General features: G+C 41.4%; 1 protein-coding gene across 1 annotated transcript in view; it reads right to left on the reverse strand.

Annotated features, from left to right (window-relative positions):
- Positions 1-335: 335 nt before the first annotated feature.
- Positions 336-26899, reverse strand: part of LOC126092192 (protein krasavietz) — a 61857-nt gene continuing 35293 nt past the window's right edge. The window contains exons 8-11 of the mRNA XM_049907677.1: positions 25412-25552; positions 2728-2947; positions 1150-1272; positions 336-1027 (exon numbers count right to left, since the gene is read on the reverse strand). Of these exons, the coding sequence (XP_049763634.1) occupies positions 999-1027; positions 1150-1272; positions 2728-2947; positions 25412-25552 (513 nt within the window). The 3' untranslated portion in view covers positions 336-998. The remainder of the gene's footprint in view (positions 1028-1149; positions 1273-2727; positions 2948-25411; positions 25553-26899) is intronic.

Consider the following 26899-nt stretch of genomic DNA (forward strand, 5'->3'; position numbering starts at 1 on the left):
TCACTTCACACTGAAAGCATTTAATAGGTTGATAAAAGGTGTAGTTTTTAAGTGTATGCCTCACAGCTGAAACACATTGTGCATCTGACATGTAAAGGAATGCAGATGTGCAATAAATATATGCTATAATTTAATACATATATCAGTTGCCAACAAAGATAGTGCTTTTATATTGTAAATTTAATTCAGACTTTATTCACTGCCTTTTATTGCAGATTTTATCTAAAGAATACTTTATCCTCTCTTTTGCTTAAAACAAAAGATTTCATTTCAACAAAGAAATATATATATTCGTGCATACAAGGGAGTACACACAAAAAATAAACACACATCAGTTTCTATTAATATGTTTATTAAACCCTTTCCTTGAGGTAATTTGGGAAAGACTTCCATCTTGTAGATAAAATAAATCTCATTTACAAAGATTCTTTTCTATTTGGCAGCATGATATAAACATTGGCAGACACGGCCGATAACTTCACCAGACAGACTATACCATATAAACAAATATATAAAAAACAGAAGGTGATAATTAATAAACTTCAGTTAGAATTGAGTTACCTTCTAACGTGGTGTGGTATTTTCATCTCTAACGAATTTATTTACATTTTTAAAAATACCAATGCAATAAAAAATTTTAATCAGTGAATCAATAACAAATAAATGACCTTAAGTGTTCTCTTTCAGAACTCAGAAGAAATTTAAGACTATGAACTTTCCTTTATCTCGCTGACATATGACTACTGTACAAGAGAAGAATAAGGCACCGCAAGTCAGAGATGAATATACCATTCTCGTTGTTCCTTAAAAGTAAGTTATGAATTAATCCTGTGAGTAATATGCAGTAAAGAAATGGAAACAATTTTTCACAACTGTTGTTCAGTTCAAGAGTTCAGTATTTCTCCGATATCACTGCATCCTTGAACACTACACCGAGATGACCTTCCAGAAAACTGTTAATTCTGTAACAGCAGCAGTTCCACAATTGTTCCTTTTCTTTAGTCTTCCTCCTCACCAGATTCAGATTCTGTAATAGTAGTGCAGGATGTTACATCAGTGCAATAATAGTAATTTCAAAAATATCTTCAATAAAAATCCTTCAAAAATATCTTCAATAAATATCCATAAGTATCAGTAATAAGTGTTTACCTTCTTCAGCATTCTGTAGCCACTCGACAAATTTTTTCATTTGGTCCAGAAACATCATCTTTCCTTTCACTGAGTGACCTTCCTTATACCATTTCAAAATTACACCCTCTGACAATACATCAGCTACATGAAACAAAAATAAAACAAAAAACTGTTATATACCAATAATTGAAGGATAACAAATATCATGACTTAACAGAAAATGAAATTTAAATTCTTGTTTCTGGATATATACTGTATTGGAAATGGCTATTAGACTTCAGGTCTGTGACAAAATCATTTGTTACAACATGATGTTTCTTTTAGTTTATCATTTGATATCCTAAGAGTAAAGCTTCATCAACCCAAAGGTTGGTTTGAGCAACACAGTAGTCCTATTAGAAGAGGTATGCCATTATCACACTAACTACAGTACTTACGCTGACAATTTTAAGGGGACCCCCAGTTCAGTGGTGACTCCGACACACAGTGCATGTTGGCATTTTCCACATTAACAAATATTTTCTGAGGTGAAAGATGTGATAGAAAGATAGGAATCCTAAGACTGGCACTTCACTACTGAGTCACCCAGCCACACTTAAAAAGTTGGGGCAATAAAATAATTTTGACAGATACAAGAAATTTAATCTGATTCTGTCTACCCTGCAAAACCAAAACCCTGTGTCCACCTAGTGTGATATTAAAAAAAAAATTACAATCCAAACTGTGAAACTCCATAAGGTATACAAGTATGAACTGACTTGTCTTTAATGTATCTGATGTATCTCACCATTTGAACATTGGCTTACATTAGTTGTGATGCCTTTAAAATGACTGCAAATAACCAAACTGCTTGGCCACATGCATCCCTGATTTTTCTTTGTTTTATGTGTGTTACTTGATTCTATTGAGGGAGAGGGAGAGGGAGAGGGAGAGGGAGAGGGAGAGGGAGAGGGAGAGGGAGAGGGAGAGGGAGAGGGAGAGGGAGAGGGAGAGGGAGAGGGAGAGGGAGAGGGAGAGGGAGAGGGAGAGGGAGAGGGAGAGGGAGAGGGAGAGGGAGAGGGAGAGGGAGAGGGAGAGGGAGAGGGAGAGGGAGAGGGAGAGGGAGAGGGAGAGGGAGAGGGAGAGGGAGAGGGAGAGGGAGAGGGAGAGGGAGAGGGAGGAGAGGTTATGGTTGGTTGTTTTTCTACTATTCAAACACTAATTCTCAAAAGACAGTAAGAGGAACAAATGGCAGTATTGTCCAAAATACTGCCAAAGCATTTATTTCTAGAAAGACTGGTCTTCCACAAAATAAGATCAAAAATTAAAATTCCCAGAAATTACTCTTATCATTTTTATAGTGCCTTAAATATGACAGTCTAATCTTAATAACTAGGAAGTTCATTCATGTAATTAAGACTATGTCCCTAACTTTTTAGAAGCTGTGCCAGCAAGCCCATGTATGATGCCTCTTGCGTGCATACATTTCTGGATGACAAGATTGAAGAAAAAGAATAAAATAATTTCACTTTAAACTTAGGTCGTTTATTATTGAACACATCTGTGCGTCTAATTGCTACTAAAATTAAATTAACACACACAAAATGTTCTACTTACTCTTGTAGAATAACAGGATAATTTTCTGGAAAACTTTCATAAAGTTCATGTTTCCATAACAATACTCTTGCACTTTGAGCATCAGTGCCAGTTCAGAGCGTGCTGTGGTTGTGAAAGCTTCGAACAAAGGCGTATACTGCTTCAAATGTTTTAGTGCCTGTTCAGCTACCAGTTCTTCCTTTTTATTCCATTCAACTTGTGACATAACTGTTGTCCACACCTACAACAACAAAATGTGTCCTTTTTTGTAAATGAACTAAAAAAATGCAACATGTGACAATACACTAACCCACTGGTAAATATTCTTCACAGAAAAAGATGCTGAAGCATATCTTTACAACAGCAGAGGAGAATTTACTTTCTGGCCACAAGCCAATGGAAGACTGTCACACCGCTATTCTGTGCCAATGCAAGCAGTGATCTGAAAATTAAACTGCTGCTTTTTTTTTTAGGATTCAGAAACTCCTAGAACCTTCAATAAGCGTGAAGTCAAGAAGAGCAGGTTAAATGTGATATGGAGGTCCAACAGCAAGGCCTGGGTGACGCATGATCTTTCTTGTGATTGCATCAATGAAGACTTTGGGATTCAGGTGAAAAAAACATTTGCTCGAGATGAATCTTCAACTCTATGCCTTGCTTGTTATGGAGATCACTCCTGCCCCTTCCCCAGGCCTACAAAATCACCTCCTTGAAGAACTTCAATTTATCAAGATCCAATTACTGCCTCTCAACATCACTCCATTATGCCAGCATATGGACCACAGATGATTTCTAATTTTAAGAAGCTCTACACTAAAGCACACTTCGAGCATTGCTTTCAGTTGACTGAAGCTACCAATCTTACTCTCAGAGTTATGGATATATCACTTCAACATCACTATGTTTGTCAATGACGATTGAAAAGGCATGGGAAGGGATCTCCAAGAGACCTCTCACTTCCACTTGATAGAACCTTTGGCCAGTGTGCATTGTTAAAAGTGACACGACATTTGAGTCAGTACCTGTGGAGCCTGTAGTCAAAAAGATTTTGACTATGGCCAAGAGCATGGAACCAGAAATGGGTAACACTGATATTGATGTGCTTGTGGAAGATTGTGGCCAAGAAAAGACTACCAAAGAGCTTAAGGAGTTGCAGTGTGTTTCACAGCTTTCACACCAGGAAGCTGTGGAGAGGAGTTCTTCATAGGAGGAGGAGGAGGAGGAGGAGACGGTAACAGTAAGGCAGCAATCTTCCGGCACAATAAGAGAAATGCTTAAAGCATGGGAATCAGTTGCATCGTACATTGAAAATCATCACCCTAATAAAGCAGTGGCTATGTGCACAACAAATTATTTGACAATAATTGTGTGTCACATTTTCGCCACGTGTCAGCAGAAACAATAACCATAGATAGCTCCCTAGTAAAAAAGAATTAGTTATGTATCGCGAATAATAAAGTACAGAATACTACATGTATAATTTCCTTTGAATAAGTGGCATGAATAAGATAAAACTTTAATAGCTAAACAGATTTACCCACACGGCCAAGCAAACTAGGTCTCTGAACTTAGTTAAAACTAATGCAACATACTTAACTACATTAACTGTTTCAGAGTACTGAGAATTTTTGGAAGTTTATGTAACAAGAGATCCTTTTGACAGAATTCTTCTGAAGTGTCAAGCTTTGAAAATGCATCACTTTATTATTATTGTATACAGAAACATTTCATTGTTCTCTCTTAACAGCAACATCAATGAATTCTGAAATTTAGGCCTTGCCGCAGTGGTAACACCGGTTCCAGTTAGATCACCGAAGTTAAGTGCTGTCAGGCTGTTGGCAAGTGGGGTGCACTCAGCCCTTTTCAGGCAAACTGAAGAGCTACTTGATTGAGAAGTAGTGGCTCCCGCCTCAGAAACTGACATACGGCCGGGAGAGCAGTGTGCTGACCACATGCCCCTCCATATCCGCATCCAGTGATGCCTATGGGCTAAGGATGACATGGCAGGCAGTCAGTACCTTTGGTGGGCCTTCATGGCCTGTGCGAGACTTTTTCTTTTGTTACCTCCTGTAGAGGTACATTCACTACACAGGTATGATGTGTTGTGTGTCACACACAACTGACAGCACTACAAGTATAAAATCTTAAAAATATACAGGACCCGGTTTTTGCTTGCAGTTTTGCCTAAGCGCACATACATCACACGTAGCACACATGCACACAAAAACCACATGTGAATTTATTTCACATAACATATTACATACATATTTCCTGTATCTGTGGTGAACTTTGTTCTGTAGTTTCACCTGTATTCTAAGGAAACTTAATTCTTCCAGTAACTAGTAGTTGTTTTGAGAAAAAGGATTATCACTGGTAATTATCAGATCATCTACTGTTTTACGTAACACAAGTTTACAAAGGATGTTAAGCTCATTCTCATGTGGTTGCTGCACTAAACAACACAAATAAGAGAGATTGTGTGTCATCCTTTTATAATATTCAAAGTCAACTAATTACGAGAAAGAAATACTAACAGGTCGTCTTCAGACATTTCTACATGTTATTCTTTCTCACTGTCAACACCACCCCTAGTGGTAGTGGGGTCATGTTACTCCCACATAATTTTTATGCAAATAATGAGCCATGTATATGCCAAATTTGGTGGAAATACTCCAGGTGTTCCTGAACTATGCTTTTTATGTTATGCCTTTTCCCCCAAACCCTCAGTCATATGGATGCTAAGGATGTCTTATTGTCACAGGGAAGTTTTCCAGGTAGCAAGTGATACGTGGACAAATCTTGGTGGAATTTTTTTTCCCTCAGAAACTTCAGAGCTATTCTGATAAGTCCCTGTCTTTGCACCCCCCCCCCCGCCCCCCCCATATACCTCTAATTCTAGGGGAACAGCATTACTGTGACAGTCACCAATAAATCTAGCAACACTGAAAACTAGGGATTTGATATATGTTTTGTGTGTGTGTGTGTGTGTGTGTGTGTGTGTGTGTGTGTGTGTGTGTGTGTGTGTCAGAAGAAGGCCTTCTGGTCGCAAGCTTAAATGTACAGCAGTCTTTTCTTTGTGACTGACTGTCCTTTTCATAGTATTGTTGAACAAACAAATTTTAACTTTTCATATTAGATGGTAAAAAACAGTTTCTCTGAAATGATACTAGGTAGAACTAGAAGAAACATTACAATAAACATTTATCCAGAAACAAATACTTTTGAGATAGGGGCCATTTTACTTTTGTTGTGAATATGCAGTACGTGGTGGTGTACACAGTATCCCGTTGAAGTTAAATGCTTTGAAATTTATTTTACAGCACATTTTCGTATCTCACCTATTTTCATGTGCAGTCACTGCTCAGATTTTAAAATTTGTCATAGTGATTCATGCATTTTTTAAGGCCTGCATACTCATCTGCCATGAAGCTGCTGAGCCAGTCACTCAACCTCTTTCAACTCAATGTCATTTCCATAGCATTTTCTGTCCATAAAATCTTTTAACTTGGCGACAGATGGTAATCACCTGAGTCAAGTCCAGGCTATAATGCAGGTGTTCAAAAAATACTCATTTAAACTGCAGAACCAAATTCTTCGCTAACACAGCAGAATATGGGTGAATTTTATCATGAAGCACAATTCTGATTAACACAATCTATGCAGATTGTTTTGAATGACATGGTGTAGTCTAAAGCGCCTGACAGTGGGTTGCTGCATTTATCATCTCACCTCTGGGCATAAGTCTCTGAGTAAGGTGTCCTTTCAATCCCAAAACAGTGTGACACTGTCATTTTTGATGCTCAGAGTTCTGAATTTTTGATTTTGTTGGTGGTTGTGAAAGATTCCTTTCCAATGACTGGCACTGTTTTTAGATTTTTTATGAGAAATCCGGGTCTTGTTACCAATAACAATTTGGTTAAGGAACTTCTTGCCATCCTTGTTGTACAGAGTCAGAAAAGTCAGTGCAGCTTTCATTTGTTGTTATTTGTGTACATTTATCAAATGTTCAGGAGAACCCAATGGCATACACTTTTACAGTACCCAAAACACAACTAACAACTGGATAAAGAACTGATTTTGAAACTTCAAGAAATCACAAGCTTAGTCCACCAATAGTGAAAAATCTATACCACTGATTTTTTCTTCAATCAAATTAGATCAATAACAATATGGAAGAGAGGGACTGCTACTCACTACATATTTTAGCTTTCTGACAAGTCCTTCCTCAGAAGTAGAAAACACACGTACATTTGCAAATCACACACACGTGGCCACTGTCTTTAGCCACTAAGGTCTGACTGCATCTGACATGAGCAACAATCTAGCTGATGTGGGTAGTAGAGGTAAGAATGAGCATGAGATGGGGAGGGCAAGGGATAGCAGGGTAGAGGCGAATAGTGCTGCCTGTGGGACCATGCAGCATGTAGGGACTTTTATGGCTGTTAGGCTTAGCCCTACATTGGGGCCTACAGAAAAAGGGAGAGGAGAGAAGTAGAGAAAAGGACAGGACTATGTTGATGTGTTGTTGGGATAGAAGACTTATGTAGTACTGGAGTTGGGGCAAGAAGGCGATCAGCACATGGAGGACAGGAACTAGCAGAGCCTGAGGCCAGCAGGACTACGGGAATGAAGAAAATGTTGTAGAGAGAGCTTCCACCTGCACAATTCAGAAAAGCTGATGGGAATAATCCAGATGGCACAGGCTGTGAAGCAGTCGTCAAACACATTTTGACGGTGGTCATTCATGCATACCAACAGCTTGTAGAACTGTCATGTGGAAGTAGAATGCGGCACAACTGTTGCAGATAAAATGGTAATTCACATCCCAGTTTTCACAAGACTGAAGTAGGAGATAGTCCGAAGACACATGGGACACATCTTGCACCTACATCTATTGAAGGAATATGAGCCATTGGCCAACAGGTTAGGAGCAGGGATGAGTAGGGAGAGAGAAGGCTATTGCGAAAGTTGGGTGGGTGGCTAAAGACCACTGTGGGAGGGGTGGGAAAGTTACTTCTTATTTCAGGGGCATAATAAGCAGTATTCAAAAGCCTAGCAGACGAAGTGATTCAGTTGCTCCAGTTATGGGTGGTACTGAACCACAAGAGTCGTGCTCCTTTAGGCTGGACAGTGAGTATGTGGGGAATGGCAGCTGGCTGGAGAGACAAGGTATGAGAAGTCCGTTTCTGACAAGGTTCAGAGAATAATTTTGATGCGTGAAGGCATCAGGGAGATCCTTGACATATTTGGAGGGACTGATACCGCACGCCGTAGATTTTGAATCCGCTTCAGACAGAATGGACGCTGAAGACCCCTAGAGACCATTGTGCCGTAATCCGTGGCGGCGTGCGCCTCCTGGTCCACGTTTAATGTGAGGGCACCACAGTGGACCATGTCCTAGCAGCCAATAGCGGCACCCCCAATCACGTATTTAAGCGCCTGCCTCTTGCTCAGTCAGTAAGTCTAATCTTGGCTTGCATCTATCGACATCTCGCCTTAGACAGCGTATTTACATTCTTGTTCTGCGTAAGAGTGTATGTGGTTGATTAGTTAGGTTTTCTTGTGACTGCTGTTTCTATCTTGTTCTTGTTTGTAAGGCCCTTTGTTGTTCATGTCCGTCCTCTCCCATTTGTGGTGTTATTCGTGGGCTGCTCCGTGTGTCCCGCCGTGCTTTCCGTCACATCAACCCCACGACCGTTCCGGTCGCAGTTACAACAGAGGGGGACTGCAGATGTGATGACCATGGGTGGTTGGCTGAACAGAAGGGACTTTATGTGGAATGGATAGCAGTCGAAATGGAAGTTTGTGTGTTTTATGTGGACGGAGGTACCGATATAGCCATCCTTGACAACAATTACAGTGGCTTGTTGGGACTGAAGAGGACTAGGTGAAGTGAACTGGGAAGAGGGTGTTCAGGTTCTGGAGTGTCTGCACTGTCATTCCCGATCACAATGAGGTCATCAACAAATCTGAACCAGGTGAGGGGTTTGGGATTATTGGTGGTTAGGAAGAATTCCTCTAGATGGCACGAGAACAGATTTGCATGCGGTGGTGCTATGTGGGTACCCGCTGATGTACTATAGATTTGTTTGTTTGTGCTTTCAAAGGTGGGTGGGGATATAGTTAGCTATAGTTATAGTAAACAGGAATGAGGTTGTAGGTTTAAAGTATGTCAGGAAATGGGAAAGGTAGTGTTCAATAGCAGCAAGACCATGCCCACTGGTGATGTTAGTGTAGAGGGAGGTGGCATTGACATTGACAAGCATGGTGCCAGATGGTAAACGAAGAGTAACCGTGGAGAACTGGTGGAGGAGATGGTTGGTGTCTCTTATATAGGACGGTAGGTTACAGGTAATACTTTCAAGGCACTGGTTGACAAGAGAAGTAGTTGTCTCTTTGGGGGCACAGTAAACAGCCAAAATGGGGGTGGGAGGTTCAGTGTGGTTGGTTTTAGACATTTTAGGAAGCACATAGAAGGTAGGAATGTGTAGAGTTGTGGGGGAGTAGAGACAGACTCAGGGGAGAGGTTCTGGGACGGATCTACAGATTTCAGGAGGGACTGGAGATCATGCTGCATTTCTGGAAGAGGGCTTGTAGGTGTATCTGCAGAGTCTCTCTGCCACGCGGCTTCTGCAGTTCATAACCAGAGTAGTGAAGACTTTTCTGGTAGGTAGGATTATATGGTTGGGATTAGTTTTTAGATGGTGGATTGAGGTTCGCTCTGCAGATGTGAGGTTGGTTTCCATGTTGAGGGATTTGGGGAATGATGGTGAGGCAAGATTCAATGTTAGGAAACTCTGGAAAGTTAACAGCGTGGCTTTCAGGCAGTGAGAGTGGATCCCAACTGTGTGGAAGAGTAAACCAGGTTCTACAGGGTTCAACATTGGTTCTGGAGTGAGATAAGTGTAAAAAAAAAAAAAAAAAAAACCTGTTTCCACTTTGGGTCTCAACCCCAGCATAATTGAACTTGGGAGTGGGGCAAATAGTAAGATCTTTGGAAAGGACAAACTTCTGAGACAGAGGCTTTATCCAAGTTCGCCAGTCACAAATGATGGCCAGCCTGAGCATTCTTTATCACTAATGTTCATTCGCCTACAACTAAACTTGATGCACAATTTTGGAACACATGGCAAAAATAGAAATAAAATATTCTATTGGGTTTTGGTCGTGTTAGTTGGTTCAGTTTAGTTTGGATCACTGGTACTATTTCACTTGCATCCTGTAAACATCACAATGTTCTGTTAAAGGATTCTCTCTTTTTTGATGAATCTATGTAATTCTGGTCACTGCGTAAAATTTTTTGGACCAGCGATGCCCATCTGGACTTCTCTGAACCACCTTCTTTGCTGCAGGAAACAGCTACCAAATGATGACTGAACTTTCTACCACCCATTTCCAGCTGTTTATTGCATAACTGCATTTACAATTCAGTCCATTAACACAATGCTAATACATTCTTTCTCTATGAGAACTCAAACCAGAGCACCACCGATCTAACAGCAATACAAAAGCTTTCCTACATAAAAAAATATAAATAACAAATCACAACTTGTTTTTCGCCCAAGAGATTCCATAATCCCGTTTATTCTGTGCGTGTCTTCTGGGTCAATGGACAGCATACCAAATGTCCAACATATTCAGCATTCTCCTGGCTTCCATACACCGGGCTACATCTTCCCTTGTACGCCCTCTCTGTATAGACAGCAGTTCTGTCAATACTTGACCCCCCCCCCATTTTACTTAAACATAAGAAGCATCTTTAGCTGATGCGACAATTCTTCAAATAGTGGAGCAAGACTTGATCCACAATTTCCTGTTACATTACAAACAGAAGCTTAAGTCATCACATTTCCATGAATTTGCATTTTGTATCAATTTTGACAGAGCAGACTCTTATTGCAGTCATAAATTCATAAATGACCGTTTAATTTTATCACTCATTTTAAAATTGCACTATCTGTGTAGCTGAATGATTAGTGCCACTGTCTTCAGTGCAGAAGGAGCTGGGTTCATTCATTACCAGTACCTCATCAGATTTATTATTATTATTATTATTATTATTATTTCTTTCTTTCTTTCCTCAGACGTTATGTCTGGTCAAAAATGGAAAGTGACGCGGACCTTGATCAAGCGTGACTTCCTTTTAACTGTACGGTATATGTTATATTGCATTTAGGAACTTTCGGGTAACTGAACATGTATCAATAATTACGGATTTCTGTAGTTGTATATATAAGTTTGGATGTAGCTGTATTGCATTGATGTACTGGTGGATATTGTGTGGTATGACTCCTGTAGTTGATAGTATAATTGGTATAATGTCAACTTTATCCTTCTGCCACATGTCTAATCTAGCCTAACCTAACCTAACCTGACTTCCTCAGCCAGTTGGATGCATTTTTCAATTTTTTCTCCTGTTTTCTTTTGTATATTTGTTGTATTGGGTATGGATATTTCGATTAGATGTGTTAATTTCTTCTTTTTATCGGTGAGTATGATGTCAGGTTTGTTATGTGGTGTTGTTTTATCTGTTATAATGGTTCTGTTCCAGTATAATTTGTATTCATCATTCTCCAGTACATTTTGTGGTGCATACTTGTATGTGGTAACGTGTTGTTTTATAAGTTTGCTGCATTGTCATGTCTCCTGGGGTATTCTGTATTTACTAGTATTGTACATCCGCTTGTGATGTGATCTACTGTTTCTATTTGTTGTTTGCAAAGTCTGCATTTATCTGTTGTGGTATTGGGATCTTTAATAATATGCTTGCTGTAATATCTGGTGTTTATTGTTTGATCCTGTATTGCAATCATGAATCCTTCCGTCTCACTGTATATATTGCCTTTTCTTAGCCATGTGTTGGATGCGTCTTGATCGATGTGCGGCTGTGTTACATGATATGGGTGCTTGCCACGTAGTGTTTCCTTTTTCCAATTTACTTTCTTCGTATCTGTTGATGTTATGTAATCTAGAGGGTTGTAGAAGTGGTTATGAAATTGCAGTGGTGTAGCCGATGTATTTATATGAGTGATTGCTTTGTGTATTTTGCTAGTTACTGCTCGTTCTAGAAAGAATTTTCTTAAATTGTCTACCTGTCCATAATGTAGGTTTTTTATGTCGATGAATCCCCTTCCTCCTTCCTTTCTGCTTAATGTGAATCTTTCTGTTGCTGAATGTATGTGATGTATTCTATATTTGTGGCATTGTGAACGTGTAAGTGTATTGAGTGCTTCTAGGTCTGTGTTACTCCATTTCACTACTCCAAATCAGTAGGTCAATATTGGTATAGCACAAGTATTTATAGCTTTTGTCTTGTTTCTTGCTGTCAATTCTGTTTTCAGTATTTTTGTTAGTCTTTGTCTATATTTTTCTTTTAGTTCTTCTTTAATATTTGTATTATCTATTCCTATTTTTTGTCTGTATCCTAGATATTTATAGGCATCTGTTTTTTGCATCCCTTCTATGCAGTCGCTGTATGTAATCTTCTTGTTTAGTGTGTTTTCCCTTGACTATGCTGTTTTTCTTACATTTGTCTGTTCCAAAAGCCATATTTATATCATTGCTGAATACTTCTGTTATCTTTAGTAATTGGTTGAGTTGTTGATTTGTTGCTACCAGTAGTTTTAGATCATCGATGTATAGCAAATGTGTGATTTTGTGTGGGTATGTTCCAGTAATATTGTATCCATAATTTGTATTATTTAGTATGTTGGATAGTGGGTTCAGAGCAAGACAGAACCAGAAAGGACTTAATGAGTCTCCTTGGTATATTCCACGCTTAATCTGTATTGGCTGTGATGTGATATTATTTGAATTTGTTTGGATATTAAGTGTGGTTTTCCAATTTTTCATTACTATGTTCAGGAACTGTATCAATTTAGGATCTACTTTGTATATTTCCAATATTTGTAGTAACCATGAATGGGGTACACTATCAAAAGCTTTTTGGTAATCAATGTATGCATAGTGTAGCGACCTTTGTTTAGTTTTAGCTCGATATGTCACCTCTGCATCTATTATCAGTTGCTCTTTACACCCTCGTGCTCCTTTGCAACAGCCATTTTGTTCTTCATTCATAATTTTGTTCTGTGTTGTATGTGTCATTAATTTCTGTGTAATGACTGAAGTTAATATTTTGTATATTGTTGGTAGGCATGTTATGGGGCGATATTTAGCTGGGTTTGCTGTGTCTGCTTGATCTTTAGGTTTCAGATACGTTATTCCATGTATGAGTGTATCAGGGAATGTGTATGGGTCTGCAATGTAACTGTTAAATAATTTATATATCTAAACACAAAGATGATGAGACTTACCGAACAAAAGCGCTAGCAGGTCGATAGACACACACACACACACACACACACACACACACACACACACACACACACACGAAATTCTAGCTTTCGCAACCAACGGCTGCTTCGTCAGGAAAGAGGGAAGGAGAGGGAAAGACGAAAGGATGTGGGTTTTAAGGGAGAGGGTAAGGAGTCATTCCAATCCCGGGAGCGGAAAGACTTACCTTAGGGGGGAAAAAAGGACGGGTATACGCTCGCGCGCACTCGCGATCACACACACACACACACACACACACACACACACACACACACACATATATACAGACTGGCATTCTGCTCTTCCTTGCATATCTTCTACGGCGGTACGGCATGGCTGTGTGTTACGTGCGGCTGCCTCGAGTCGACTGAGCATGCTGCTGCCTCAGAACAGGATGTGCACTTCCTGCCCCCACTCGTGTACTACGTCACTTCATTCACGCGCCCATTCAGTAAGCGAGCGTGACTCAGCATGTCGCAACCGGAAGCATTTGATTTTTACCCGTCGCGGGCCTAGTAATACTAGGGCCCGCGACTCCAGGCTGCCTCGCTTAGCGGCTAAGTCCGCTTCAAGGTCATGCGCCTATAAGGCGACACACACATACATGTATATGTGTGTCGCCTTATAGGCGCATGACCTTGAAGCGGACTTAGCCGCTAAGCGAGGCAGCCCGGAGTCGCGGGCCCTAGTATTACTAGGCCCGCGACGGGTAAAAATCAAATGCTTCCGGTTGCGACATGCTGAGTCACGCTCGCTTACTGAATGGGCGCGTGAATGAAGTGACGTAGTACACGAGTGGGGGCAGGAAGTGCACATCCTGTTCGCAAGGCACTATCCAAATTGAATCCTGCCTGGAACAGTTCCGTCCTCCGTCACAGCGGGACCCACCTCCTCTTCCTCAAAATCACCCTCTCCAAACCTTCCAGGAATTTCTGACTTCCAGCCTTGCCTCTCAATCCTTCTTAAAAAACCTTAATCCTACTTCCAACATCACCACTGCTGAAGCCCAGGCTATCCGTGATCTGAAGGCTGACCGATCCATCGTCATTCTTCCGGCAGACAAGGGTTCCACGACCGTGGTACTTGATCGTCGGGAGTATGTGGCTGAGGGACTGCGTCAGCTTTCAGACAACACCACATACAAAGTTTGCCAAGGTAATCCCATTCCTGATGTCCAGGCGGAGCTTCAAGGAATCCTCAGAACCTTAGGCCCCCTACAAAACCTTTCACCTGGCTCCATCAACCTCCTGACCCCACCGACACCCCGCACCCCTACTTTCTACCTTCTTCCTAAAATTCACAAACCCAATCATCCCGGCCGCCCCATTGTAGCTGGTTACCAAGCCCCCACAGAACGTATCTCCGCCTACGTAGATCAACACCTTCAACCCATTACATGCAGTCTCCCACCCTTCATCAAAGACACCAACCACTTTCTCGAACGCCTGGAATCCTTACCCAATGTGTTACCCCGGAAACCATCCTTGTAACCATTGATGCCACTTCCTTATACACAAATATTCCGCACGTCCAGGGCCTTGCTGCGATGGAGCACTTCCTTTCACACCGACCACGTGCCACCCTACCTAAAACCTCTTTCCTCATTACCTTAGCCAGGTTCATCCTGACCCACAACTTCTTCACTTTTGAAGGCCAGACATACCAACAATTAAAGGGAACAGCCATGGGTACCAGGATGGCCCCCTCGTACGCCAACCTATTCATGGGTCGCTTAGAGGAGGCCTTCTTGGTTACCTAGGCCTGCCAACCCAAAGTTTGGTACAGATTTATTGATGACATCTTCATGATCTGGACTCGCAGTGAAGAAGAACTCCAGAATTTCCTCTCCAACCTCAACTCCTTTGGTTCCATCAGATTCACCTGGTCCTACTCCAAATCCCATGCCACTTTCCTTGACGTTGACCTCCACCTGTCCAATGGCCAGCTTCACACGTCCGTCCACATCAAACCCACCAACAAGCAACAGTACCTCCATTATGATAGCTGCCACCCATTCCACATCAAACGGTCCCTTCCCTACAGCCTAGGTCTTCGTGGCAAACGAATCTGCTCCAGTCCGGAATCCCTGAACCATTACACCAACAACCTGATAACAGCTTTCGCATCCCGCAACTACCCTCCCGACCTGGTACAGGAGCAAATAACCAGAGCCACTTCCTCACCCCCTCAAACCCAGAACCTCCCACAGAAGAACCACAAAAGTGCCCCACTTGTGACAGGATACTTTCCGGGACTGGACGAGACTCTGAATGTGGCTCTCCAGCAGGGATAAGACTTCCTCAAATCCTGCCCTGAAATGAGATCCATCCTTCATGAAATCCTCCCCACTCCACCAAGAGTGTCTTTCCGCCGTCCACCTAACCTTCATAACCTCTTAGTTCATCCCTATGAAATCCCCAAACCGCCTTCCCTACCCTCTGGCTCCTACCCTTGTAACCGCCCCCGGTGTAAAACCTGTCCCATGCACCCTCCCACCACCACTTACTCCAGCCCTGTAACCCGGAAGGTGTACACCATCAAAGGCAAAGCCACGTGTGAAAGCACCCACGTGATTTACCAACTGACCTGCCTACACTGTGACGCATTCTATGTGGGAATGACCAGCAACAAACTGTCCATTCGCATGAATGGACACAGGCAGACAGTGTTTGTTGGTAATGAGGATCACCCTGTGGCTAAACATGCCTTGGTGCACGGCCAGCACATCTTGGCACAGTGTTACACCGTCTGGGTTATCTGGATACTTCCCACTAACACCAACCTATCCGAACTCCGGAGATGGGAACTTGCCCTTCAATATATCCTCTCTTCCCGTTATCCACCAGGCCTCAATCTCCGCTAATTTCAAGTTGCCGCCACTCATACCTCACCTGTCATTCAACAACATCTTTGCCTCTGCACTTCCGCCTCGACTGACATCTTTGCCCAAACTCTTTGCCTTTTAACATGTCTGCTTGTCTGTATATATGTGTGTGTGTGCGCGCGAGCGAGTGTATACCCGTCCTTTTCCCCCCCTAAGGTAAGTCTTTCCGCTCCCGGGATTGGAATGACTCCTTACCCTCTCCCTTAAAACCCACATCCTTTCGTCTTTCCCTCTCCTTCCCTCTTTCCTAACGAAGCAGCCGCTGGTTGCGATAGCTAGAATTTCGTGTGTATGTTTGTGTGTCTATCGATCTGCCAGCACTTTTGTTCGGTAAGTCTCATCATCTTTGTTTTTAGATATATTTTTCCTACGTGGAATGTTTCCCTCTATTGTATTCATATTGTTAAATAATTTAGTTAGATGTGAATGTGTTGAGATGAACTTCTTTAGCCAGAAATTTGCTATTTTCTCTTTTCCAGGGGCTTTCCAATGGTGAGAAGAATTAATTGCTTGGGTGACTTCATGTTGCAAAATTATCACGTCAGGCATCTGCGGTATCATCTTTTATGTGCCTGCTTCTGCTTGTATCCACCATGCATGCATGTTATGTTGTACCGGGTTTGACCATATGTTGCTCCGGAAGTGTTCCATGTCTGTTATGCTTGGTGGATTGTCTATTTTAATGTGTGTGTTATCTGTTGTCTGGTAAAATTTCTTTTGGTTTGTGTTGAATGTTCAGTTTTGTTTCCTTCTATTTTCACTTTTTCTGTATCTTCTAAGTCGTTTGGCCAATGCTTGTAATTTCTGCTTCTTTTCATCTAATTGCTCTATCACTTCTTGTTGTGAAATTTTACCTAACCTTTTTCATTTTTTTTCTGACATTTCATTTCTTATAAATTGTGTTAGCTGTCTGATGTCTTTTCTCAGTGTTTCTATTCTGATCTGTAGCCCGTGTTGCCATGCTGGTTTTGTGGGTTTCTTCTGTGTGTTGGTTGGTTCTGATCTCTGCCTAGTGTGTATATTTAGTGTAGTGAGTGCTCCTATATAAACCAGTAGTTTTAACTCTTCCATAGTTGTGTTTTCATTTATTTTGTTGCGTATGATTGTGTTGATAGTTTTTATTGTTGTTTCGACTTGTGGGTTGTTTGGCGGTCTATGCAAGAATGGTCTAATGTCTGTATTTGTGTCTTTGTATTCTATATATGTCAGCTGAAATTTCTCTTCTATATCTAACATGTGTGTCACTTCGTGTTCTATTTGTGCTTCTTCTGGTGGCTGTCTTAAGATTTCGTTTTCCTTTGATTGTTTAACTGATGCGTGTTGTCCTTTGTTTGTTTGCTCTGGGATGTTTGAGTCCATTACTGTATTTTCGTCTTCTTCTGATTGCACATTATTTTGTTCCAGTATTTGTTGTACTTGTTGTTTGATGTTTTCTAATTCTGACTGGGGTATCCTGTTATTTTTTATTATTACACGGGTCTGATCAGCTAGTCGTCGTTCTGTTAAAAATTTTAATTCTGGGTATCTGGTAATAAATGTTGTGTATACTTGTGATCTGTATCCAGTTGTGTTGGTTCCTAGGTTTGTTGCTTGGTAATAACAGAACATGAGGTGTCGATTAACTTCATCTGACCATCTCATCCTCTGTCTGTTTTCCTTCTAGGGTGGTTGCAGGAAGCATATCCTGCAAAACACCTCTATTTGGATTTAAATCATTTTCCAGTTGGCTAGCAGTGTTGTTACCATTGTGGGCGGGCATAGGGTTCAAGCGTCGTCCCCGACCATGACGGCGCTTGTCCGAGGCCTATTCTTTTCCCGGGCCTCCACGGGGTTTATTATTATTATTATTATTATTATTATTATTATTATTATTATTAGTAGTAGTATTATTATTATTAAGTTCGGAGGTCTAACAGTGTTCACTTGACCTCATGAGGTCAAATGAGAAGCTGCTTGAAACAAGAAGCAGTGTCAACGTCAGGAATTATCTACTGGCATAACAGCTAGAGGGATTGGCAACATGCTGATCACATGTCCCACATCACCGATCGTCCCTTTTACTGCCTTGTAGACAGCAGTTAGTACAATCCACAAGAAGTATTCACATTTCACATACAAACACCACCCCTCCTTTCTGTTAAGTGTCACACTGGCACCAATGATTAGTAATTTTTGACACAGAGGGGAGGGGAGAACTGCACGGCTCGTCTGATCGAAAAATTCTTTACTTGTATTATGACACTCGCTCACACGAGCATGCATCCCATCCAAGTGCCATCGTGTATTTTTGAATGTATTCATGCAAGAGGAGGGGGCTGAAGGATGTTCAAGCATTCTTGGTAAACACATGAATACCAACTGGAATGTCAACAGACAGGTGGCTATCTACGAATGTTTCTTTCTGAAACCCTGTTTATAGGACTTTTGTTGTTAATTACAGACGAGATTACAAGTCCTTGCACAGTAACAATGAGAGGACGACCATTTTTACTAGTTCGCAACATGAACAATGTTATTGAACATTTTGATTAGTGAGACTACTATACACATCAATTAACAAAAACAAAATGACAGCTCAAGTATAATTTTATCTACCATTCTCACTTGCTATGAATTTGCCATCTGCATTCCAATGGGAAACAATTTACACAATAACAAACAAATTATCTTCTAATAATAACACTGTTCTAAAAAATCCCTTTTTTCTATTTCTGATAAAAAATATTGTGATCCTAGTTGTATTTTGAGTGCTGAATTGAAAACTGTTTTTGGTTTTTTTCTGTCAGGGATAGTTTATGAGTAATCACAATTTTATTTCTCCTTTCAGTTTCTGATATAGTGCAGCAAACATGAGGTGAAATTCGACAAACAAATGCACGTCTTTATGATGGTATAAGTTCATCACATTAATGGAGGGTGGGATCTAACATATAACACAGTAATCTTTGTGTATACACTTTGAAGCATTTATTTGACATGAGAAATTACAGAAAATTGACAATGAGCCACTGCCTTGTAATGCACCTAACTTTTTTCTCTTGTATTGTGGATCTTTCTTCTCTGGAATGATATTCCAGCAATAATCTGCTAACATAGAAGGTATCCACTTCCCTTCATAGCGCCTTTCTATGGTAGAAATGTCTTTATGGAATCTTTCCCCACATTCATCCGATACGTCACCAGAACTCTCTGTGAAGTAGTCCAGATGAGGGTCCATCATATGTACCTTCAAGACATATTGCACCCCAAATACTGACATGCTTTGATCATATCTTTCACCATTGCTTTGTAGTTAGTAGCTCTTCTTCTTCCGAGGAAGTTTTTCGACACCATCTTGAAACAGTCCCATGCGGTTTTTTCTTTATCAGTTAAACATGCTTCAAAATTTGCATCTTTCTGCAGCTCCCTGATTTGTGGGCCCTCAAATACACATTCCTTCATTTTTGCAGCTGAAAGATGGGGGAATTTGGTAGCTAGATATGCAAACCCACAGCCTGTTGGATGCATGGCCTTCACGAATTGTTTCATCAGGCCAAGTTTGATTTGAAGCGGTGGAAGTAGTATATATTCAGGAGCTACCAGACTTTCACGTTGTACTTTCTTTTCGCCAACTTTCCATCTTCGCCTAGGCCATTTCTTTTTCCCACTCGCAAAGAAAACAGGCATACTTTGTGTAGCCTTGTTGCATTCCCAGTACCATAGAAATTACCTTGAACTCTGCAGATATCTTCCATTTGTGTTCATTGTATTTTAATGAATTTAGCATCCTTTGTACGAATTCGTAATTCTCTTTTGTCAAACTAGTGTAAGCTACTGGAACAGAGGGTATTTTATTTCCGTTATGGAGCAAAACACCCTTCAGACTTGTTTTCGATGCATCTATGAAAAGTCTCCACTCCTGTGAAATATAAGTGAAGTTCAGCACTTTCATCACGCCAGCAATGTCATTGCAAAATGTCAGTCCTTTGTCAGTTGAAAAATAAGAAACAAAGGCATATTCTCTGTGCCTGAACACAGATTTTAGTACTTTGGTGGAGTAGATTATACTCTTGTAATCTTGAACCAAGCAGCTGCGCCTTTTGTTTACTTAGTCCTAGATCAAGTACTAAATCATTTAAATATGCCTGTGTTAACAAATGTGGCGATGACTCACTTGTGCAGTGATATAAAGAATCATCATCTTTGATTTCTTCAGCACTTTCAATGTCACTCGGAATTTGACCTCGAGCTCTTGAAGGTACTGGAAGGTTGTCGGAATGCTGCACTGGCATTGTCGCTGAAGGCAGATCTGGGTAAACAATGTGCCTCTTCGACTTTTTGTTTGTAGAAGCCTGAATTTCTGTCAGACAGAAATAACAATCAGAACATGGTCCTTAGGCTCCCTCCACACCATGGGAACAGCAAACAACACCACATTCTCTTTACCTTTCCACCACTGAGTTAGTTTGCAGCAACATGTAGCGCAACAGAAATGTGATGCCCATTCTTTATCTTGGTCTCCTACCTCTACTCCAAAGTAATGTTTGTATGCTTTCTTTATGACTGAAGAAATTTTTTTCCTATTTCTGGCAAAAGTGAATTTCCCACAGATGTAGCAGAAGTTGTCCGGCTTATCTACATCTACATTTATACTCCGCAAGCCACCCAACAGTGTGTGGCGGAGGGCACTTTACATGCCACTGTCATTACCTCCCTTTCCTGTTCCAGTCGCGTATGGTTCGCGGGAAAAACGACTGTCTGAAAGCCTCCATGCGCGCTCTAATCTCTCTAATTTTACATTCGTGATCTCCTCGGGAGGTATAAGTAGGGGGAAGCAATATATTCGATACCTCATCCAGAAACGCACCCTCTCGAAACCTGGCGAGCAAGCTACACCGCGATGCAGAGCGCCTCTCTTGCAGAGTCTGCCACTTGAGTTTGCTAAACATCTCCGTAACGCTATCACGGTTACCAAATAACCCTGTGACGAAACACGCCGCTCTTCTTTGGATCCTCTCTATCTCCTCCGTCAACCCGACCTGGTACGGATCCCACACTGATGAGCAATACTCAAGTATAGGTCGAACGAGTGTTTTGTAAGCCACCTCCTTTATTGATGGACTACATTTTCTAAGGACTCTCCCAATGAATAATTTTATATGATCATTCCACTTCAAATCGTTCCGCACGCATACTCCCAGATATTTTACAGAAGTAACTGCTACCAGTGTTTGTTCTGCTATCATATAATCATACAATATTCGCAATACATTACATTTGTCTATGTTAAGGGTCAGTTGCCACTCCCTGCACCAAGTGCCTTTCCGCTGCAGATCTGCCTGCATTTCGCTACAATTTTCTAATGCTGCAACTTCTCTGTATATTACAGCATCATCCGCGAAAAGCAGCATGGAACTTCCGGCAGTATCTACTAGGTCATTTATATATATTGTGAAAAGCAATGGTCCCATAACACTCCCCTTTGGCACACCAGAGGTTACTTTAACGTCTGTAGACGTCTCCATTGATAACAACATGCTGTGTTCTGTTTGCTAAAAGCTCTTCAATCCAGCCACACAGCTGGTCTGATATTCCGTAGGCTCTTACTTTGTTTATCAGGCGACAATGCGGAACTGTATCGAACGCCTTCCGGAAGTCAAGAAAAATGGCATCTACCTGGGAGCCTGTATCTAATATTTTCTGGGTCTCATGAACAAATAAAGCGAGTTGGGTCTCACACGATCGCTGTTTCCGGAATCCATGTTGATTCCTACATAGTAGATTCTGAGTTTCCAAAAACGACATGATACTCGAGCAAAAAACATGTTCTAAAATTCTACAACAAATCGACGTCAGAGATATAGGTCTATAGTTTTGCGCATCTGCTCGACGACCCTTCTTGAAGACTGGGACTACCTGTGCTCTTTTCCAATCATTTGGAACCTTCCGTTCCTCTAGAGACTTGCAGTACACGGCTGTTAGAAGGGGGGCAAGTTCTTTCGCGTACTCTGTGTAGAATCGAATTGGTATCCCGTCAGGTCCAGTGGACTTTCCTCTGTTGAGTGATTCCAGTTGCTTTTCTATTCCTTGGACACTTATTTCGATGTCAGCCATTTTTTCGTTTGTGCGAGGATTTAGAGAAGGAACTGCAGTGCAGTCCTCCTCTGTGAAACAGCTTTGGAAAAAGGTGTTTAGTATTACAGCTTTACACGTGTCATCCTCTGTTTCAATGCCTTCATCATACCGGAGTGTCTGGATATGCTGTTTCGAGCCACTTACTGATTTAACGTAAGACCAGAACTTCCTAGGATTTTCTGTCAAGTCAGTACATAGAATTTTACTTTCGAATTCACTGAACGCTTCACGCATAGCCCTCCTTACGCTAACTTCGACATCGTTTAGCCTCTGTTTGTCTGAGAGGTTTTGGCTGCGTTTAAACTTGGGAGTGAAGCTCTCTTTGCTTTCGCAGTAGTTTCCTAACTTTGTTGTTGTATCACGGTGGGTTTTTCCCGTCCCTCACAGTTTTACTCGGCACGTACCTGTCTAAAACACATTTTACGATTGCCTTGAACTTTTTCCATAAACACTCAACATTGTCAGTGTCGGAACAGAAATTTTCGTTTTGATCTGTTAGATAGTCTGAAATCTGCCTTCTATTACTCTTGCTAAACAGATAAACCTTCCTCCCTTTTTTTATATTCCTATTAACTTCCATATTCAGGGATGCTGCAACGGCCTTATGATCACTGATTCCCTGTTCTGCACTTACAGAGTCGAAAAGTTCGGGTCTGTTTGTTATCAGTAGGTCCAAGATGTTACCTCCACGAGTCTGTTCTCTGTTTAATTGCTCGAGGTAATTTTTCGGATAGTGCACTCAGTATAATGTCACTCGATGCTCTGTCCCTATCACCCGTCCTAAACATCTGAGTGTCCCATTCTATATCTGGGAAATTGAAATCTCCACCTAAAACTATAACATGCTGAGAAAATTTATGTGAAATGTATTCCAAATTTTCTCTCAGTTGTTCTGCCACTAATGCTGCTGAGTCGGGAGGTTGGTAAAAGGAACCAATTATTAACCTAGCTCGGTGTAACCTCCACCCATAATAATTCACAGGAACTATCCACTTCTACTTCACTACAGGATAAACTACTACTAACAGCGACGAACACTCCACCACCGCTTGCATGCAATCTATTCTTTCTAAACACCGTCTGTACCTTTGCAAAAATTTCAGCAGAATTTATCTCTGGCTTCAGCCAGCTTTTTGTACCTATAACGATTTCAGCTTCGGTGCTTTCTATCAGCGCTTGAAGTTCCGGTACTTTACCAACGCAGCTTCAACAGTTTACAATTACAATACCGATTGCTGCTTGGTCCCCGCATGTCCTGACTGCCCCGCACCCATTGAGGCTGTTGCCCTTTCTGTACTTGCCCAAGGCCATCTAACCTAAAAAACCGCCCAGCCCACGCCACACAACCCCTGCTACCCGTGTAGCCGCTTGTTGCGTGTAGTGGACTCCTGACCTATCCAGCCGAACCCGAAACCCCACCACCCTATGGCGCAAGTCGACGAATATGCTGCCCACTTGGTCGCAGAACCGTCTCAGTCTGATTCAGACCCTCCACTCGGCTCTGTACCAAAGGTCCGCAGTCAGCCCTGTCGACGATGCTGCAGATGGTGAGCTCTGCTTTCATCCCGCTAGCGAGACTGGCAGTCTTCACCAAATCAGATAGCCGCCGGAAGCCAGAGAGGATTTCCTACGATCCATAGCGACACACATCATTGGTGCTGACATGAGCGACCACCTGCAGATGGGTGCACCCTGTACCCTTCATGGCATCCGGAAGGACCCTTCCCACATCTGGAATGACTCCCCCCGGTATGCACACGGAGTGCACATTGGTTTTCTTCCCCTCTATTGCTGCCATATCCCTAAGGGGCCCCATTACGCGCCTGACGTTGGAGCTCCCAACTACCAGTAAGCCCACCCCTCTGCGACTGCCCGGATCTTGCAGACTGAGGGGCAACCTCTGGAACAGGACAAGCAGCCATGTCAGGCCGAAGATCAGTATCAGCCTGAGACAGAGCCTGAAACTGGTTCGTCAGACAAACTGGAGAGGCCTTCCATTCAGCCCTCCGGAATGTCTTTTGCCCCCTGCCACACCTTGAGACGACCTCCCACTCTACCACAGGTGAGGGATCAGCCTCAATGCAGGCAGTATCCTGGGCAACCACAGTCGTAGTCCGATCAGGGGATGCGTGGGACGAGCTGGCCGTCCCCGACAAACCCCCATCCGGACCCCCACAGTGATGCCCATTGGCAACAGCCTCAAGCTGTGTGACTGAAGCCAACACTGCCTGAAGCTGGGAGCGAAGGGATGCCAACTCAGCCTGCATCCGAACACAGCAGTTGCAGTCCCTATCCATGCTAAAAACTGTTGTGCAAAGAACATCTGAACTAATCTACAGAGAGCGCAAACAAATCGACACAAAATTTAAACGGTTATTAAAATACAAGATTGCCTAGTAAATGCAGTAATGCTGCTACTTGCGCACTGCTGACACACTGCTTGGCGGCGGAAGGAGACTACGCGATTTTACACTATTCAGGAACTAAAACGCGATGCTAGAACTCGCGAATACTATAATACGCCCGAAATTTATGAATTAAACAATGCAAGTACCAAAAACACGCAAAGAAATTAAGAATTAAACTATGTAACAAATGAGTGAGCTAGGAGTATACGACTTGCTGCTGCAGCTGCTTATCCAACGGCGGCAGGGAGCACACTTATATCGACATCCACAATGACGTGGCATTTCTGCAAATTTAAAAATACCACTTTGGTAATACACCTGTATTAAATTAATAGTAGGGAACTAGAGGAACGCTGATGTGTAAAAACAAGCAGTCATTTTACCTTCAGCACCAGGCTCAATCAGTTTACACACAGGAACTAAAAAATTCAACCATACTCGGAAATATGACAGACAGTTACTTGTCAGCCAAAACACCCACTCGTTAAGGCTGACACAAATTGCGGCTAACACCACTGTTGTAAACTCGATGCACCTGCCCCTAGGAGGCGTGAAGCTTTACTGCCGAGGCAGCGACCGGCTGTTGCCGTTCGAGTTAATGAGATGTTTCAGGTGGTCTTAATGACATAGGTGTGGCGGGGGATAACCTAATGATGTCTGATTCTTCCCACCTGCTGTTGCACAAGAAATTATCACGTTCTATCACTACTGGATGCGGAAACATACCCGTATTTCTCTGTAACGTCTCTGTGTTTGCCATGAATTGTGAATATACATATTACATAAAAAGTATCCCTGACAACGATATTTTGTTTACATATTTGAATTTCCCACAGTAAAATGGTCTAGAAGCACATACTTTTAATATCAGAAATAGAGCCCATGTCGAACAGTGTAATTAATATTAATGTAATATCATAAAAGGGATCAACTCCTGACATTCAATCAGGAAGAAAACATTACTCACCAATGTAATTGTTTCATGCTCGGGTATTACACTTTTTGCTGCCATTTCCTTTATATCTGCAATAATTTCTTTGATGGGTCGATATTCTGAAAGTTGTTCCTCCAGTTGTTGCTGCAGGTCACGTTTTGCCTCTTGACTTGCCTACAAGGTATATTTGGAACAAATTCATTAGCTTCTTAAGCCCTTGTCTCATTTATTTATTCTACTGGATAAAACATCAACTGCTCTTACAGTTTTTAAGGAGAAAAAAAAATGTTGCATAGAAATGCAATATTTGAGACACGCAAACCTAAAAACATTGTTAACTGAATGCAACATGTGGACACACACAGTGCAAATTGCACTTCTGTTTTACTTACAGAGCTATAATATAAGCTGCCAGACTCCAAATGATTTCATGTTAAAATTAACTATCTTCTTTTAGTGTGGAAAATGATGCTTCAAGTTTTCCTGTTACTATACCCTTTGTGGTAGATTTTTTTTTTTTTTTTTTTTTTTTGCATTTCGACTTACTTAGTGAACAGTGATAAGACTGCAGAGTAAGCTTCCAGTATTGACAATGGTCATACATGCTCCAAAACTGAATTAAATTGCTTGGAACAGTTAAGGCAGACAGACACATGTATAGCTATGTGCCTCACCTTGGAAACTGTGTGTATTTAGAGAAGGGAGGATTTAGGAAACTCTAAAAGATGAAAATACTGCAACTGATACCAGCCACGGCTGGTAATCACAAAACAGCAAAGTATCGCTAAGATAAGATATTCTGTCCTGTTTATTCTTCCCATAATTTTCTTTCACTTTTCCCCCCTTTTTCACATACTGTTTCACCATGTGTTTCTCACTAATGTCAGCTTTGAGATATTGATCACAATTTGCTCGGAAATGGAAGTATGTGACATAATTCAAAATCTTTTACTGTTATAAATTATCTGTCCTGTTTTCCACTCTGCTTATCTTCCAATCTTGGGTTCTGACTGACTAATCCTCTTCTTTTTTGTTTGATTTCTTTATGTTTCAATACCTATGATTTTCTTAGTCTCCTTTATCTCATACCAAGATGAGCTGATCTCTCATTCTGTTCCTGTATTCATGCTGGAACATTTTCCATTAGAAGTGGAGCTATGTAAATCAGAGAGAAAGTAATCTTGTATTCCACTAGTATTTTCTACATTTGCACTTCCACATCACATTATATTTTTAAGACAATTTTTTCCCAATTCAATTACCTGCAGTTAAAAAGCATAATAAGCTTTATTAGGAATTTTTCTTATCTAGTTTAACAACAACTGTCTCACACAAACATATTTAACTTTTATAGGAGAGAGAATCTGGCAGACATAAACGGAAAATGGCACAGACAAAGCAACAAGAGAGAATAATAAGGGAGTTTGATCGGAATAAGGACTAATGTTTTGTGGGAAAAATTAATCTAGAAATATTCAAAAGCATCACGTACAGCAAGTGTGAAGGGGGGGGGGGGGGCGC

This window comes from Schistocerca cancellata, chromosome 1, assembly GCF_023864275.1.
Source record: "Schistocerca cancellata isolate TAMUIC-IGC-003103 chromosome 1, iqSchCanc2.1, whole genome shotgun sequence".
NCBI lineage: Eukaryota > Metazoa > Arthropoda > Insecta > Orthoptera > Acrididae > Schistocerca > Schistocerca cancellata.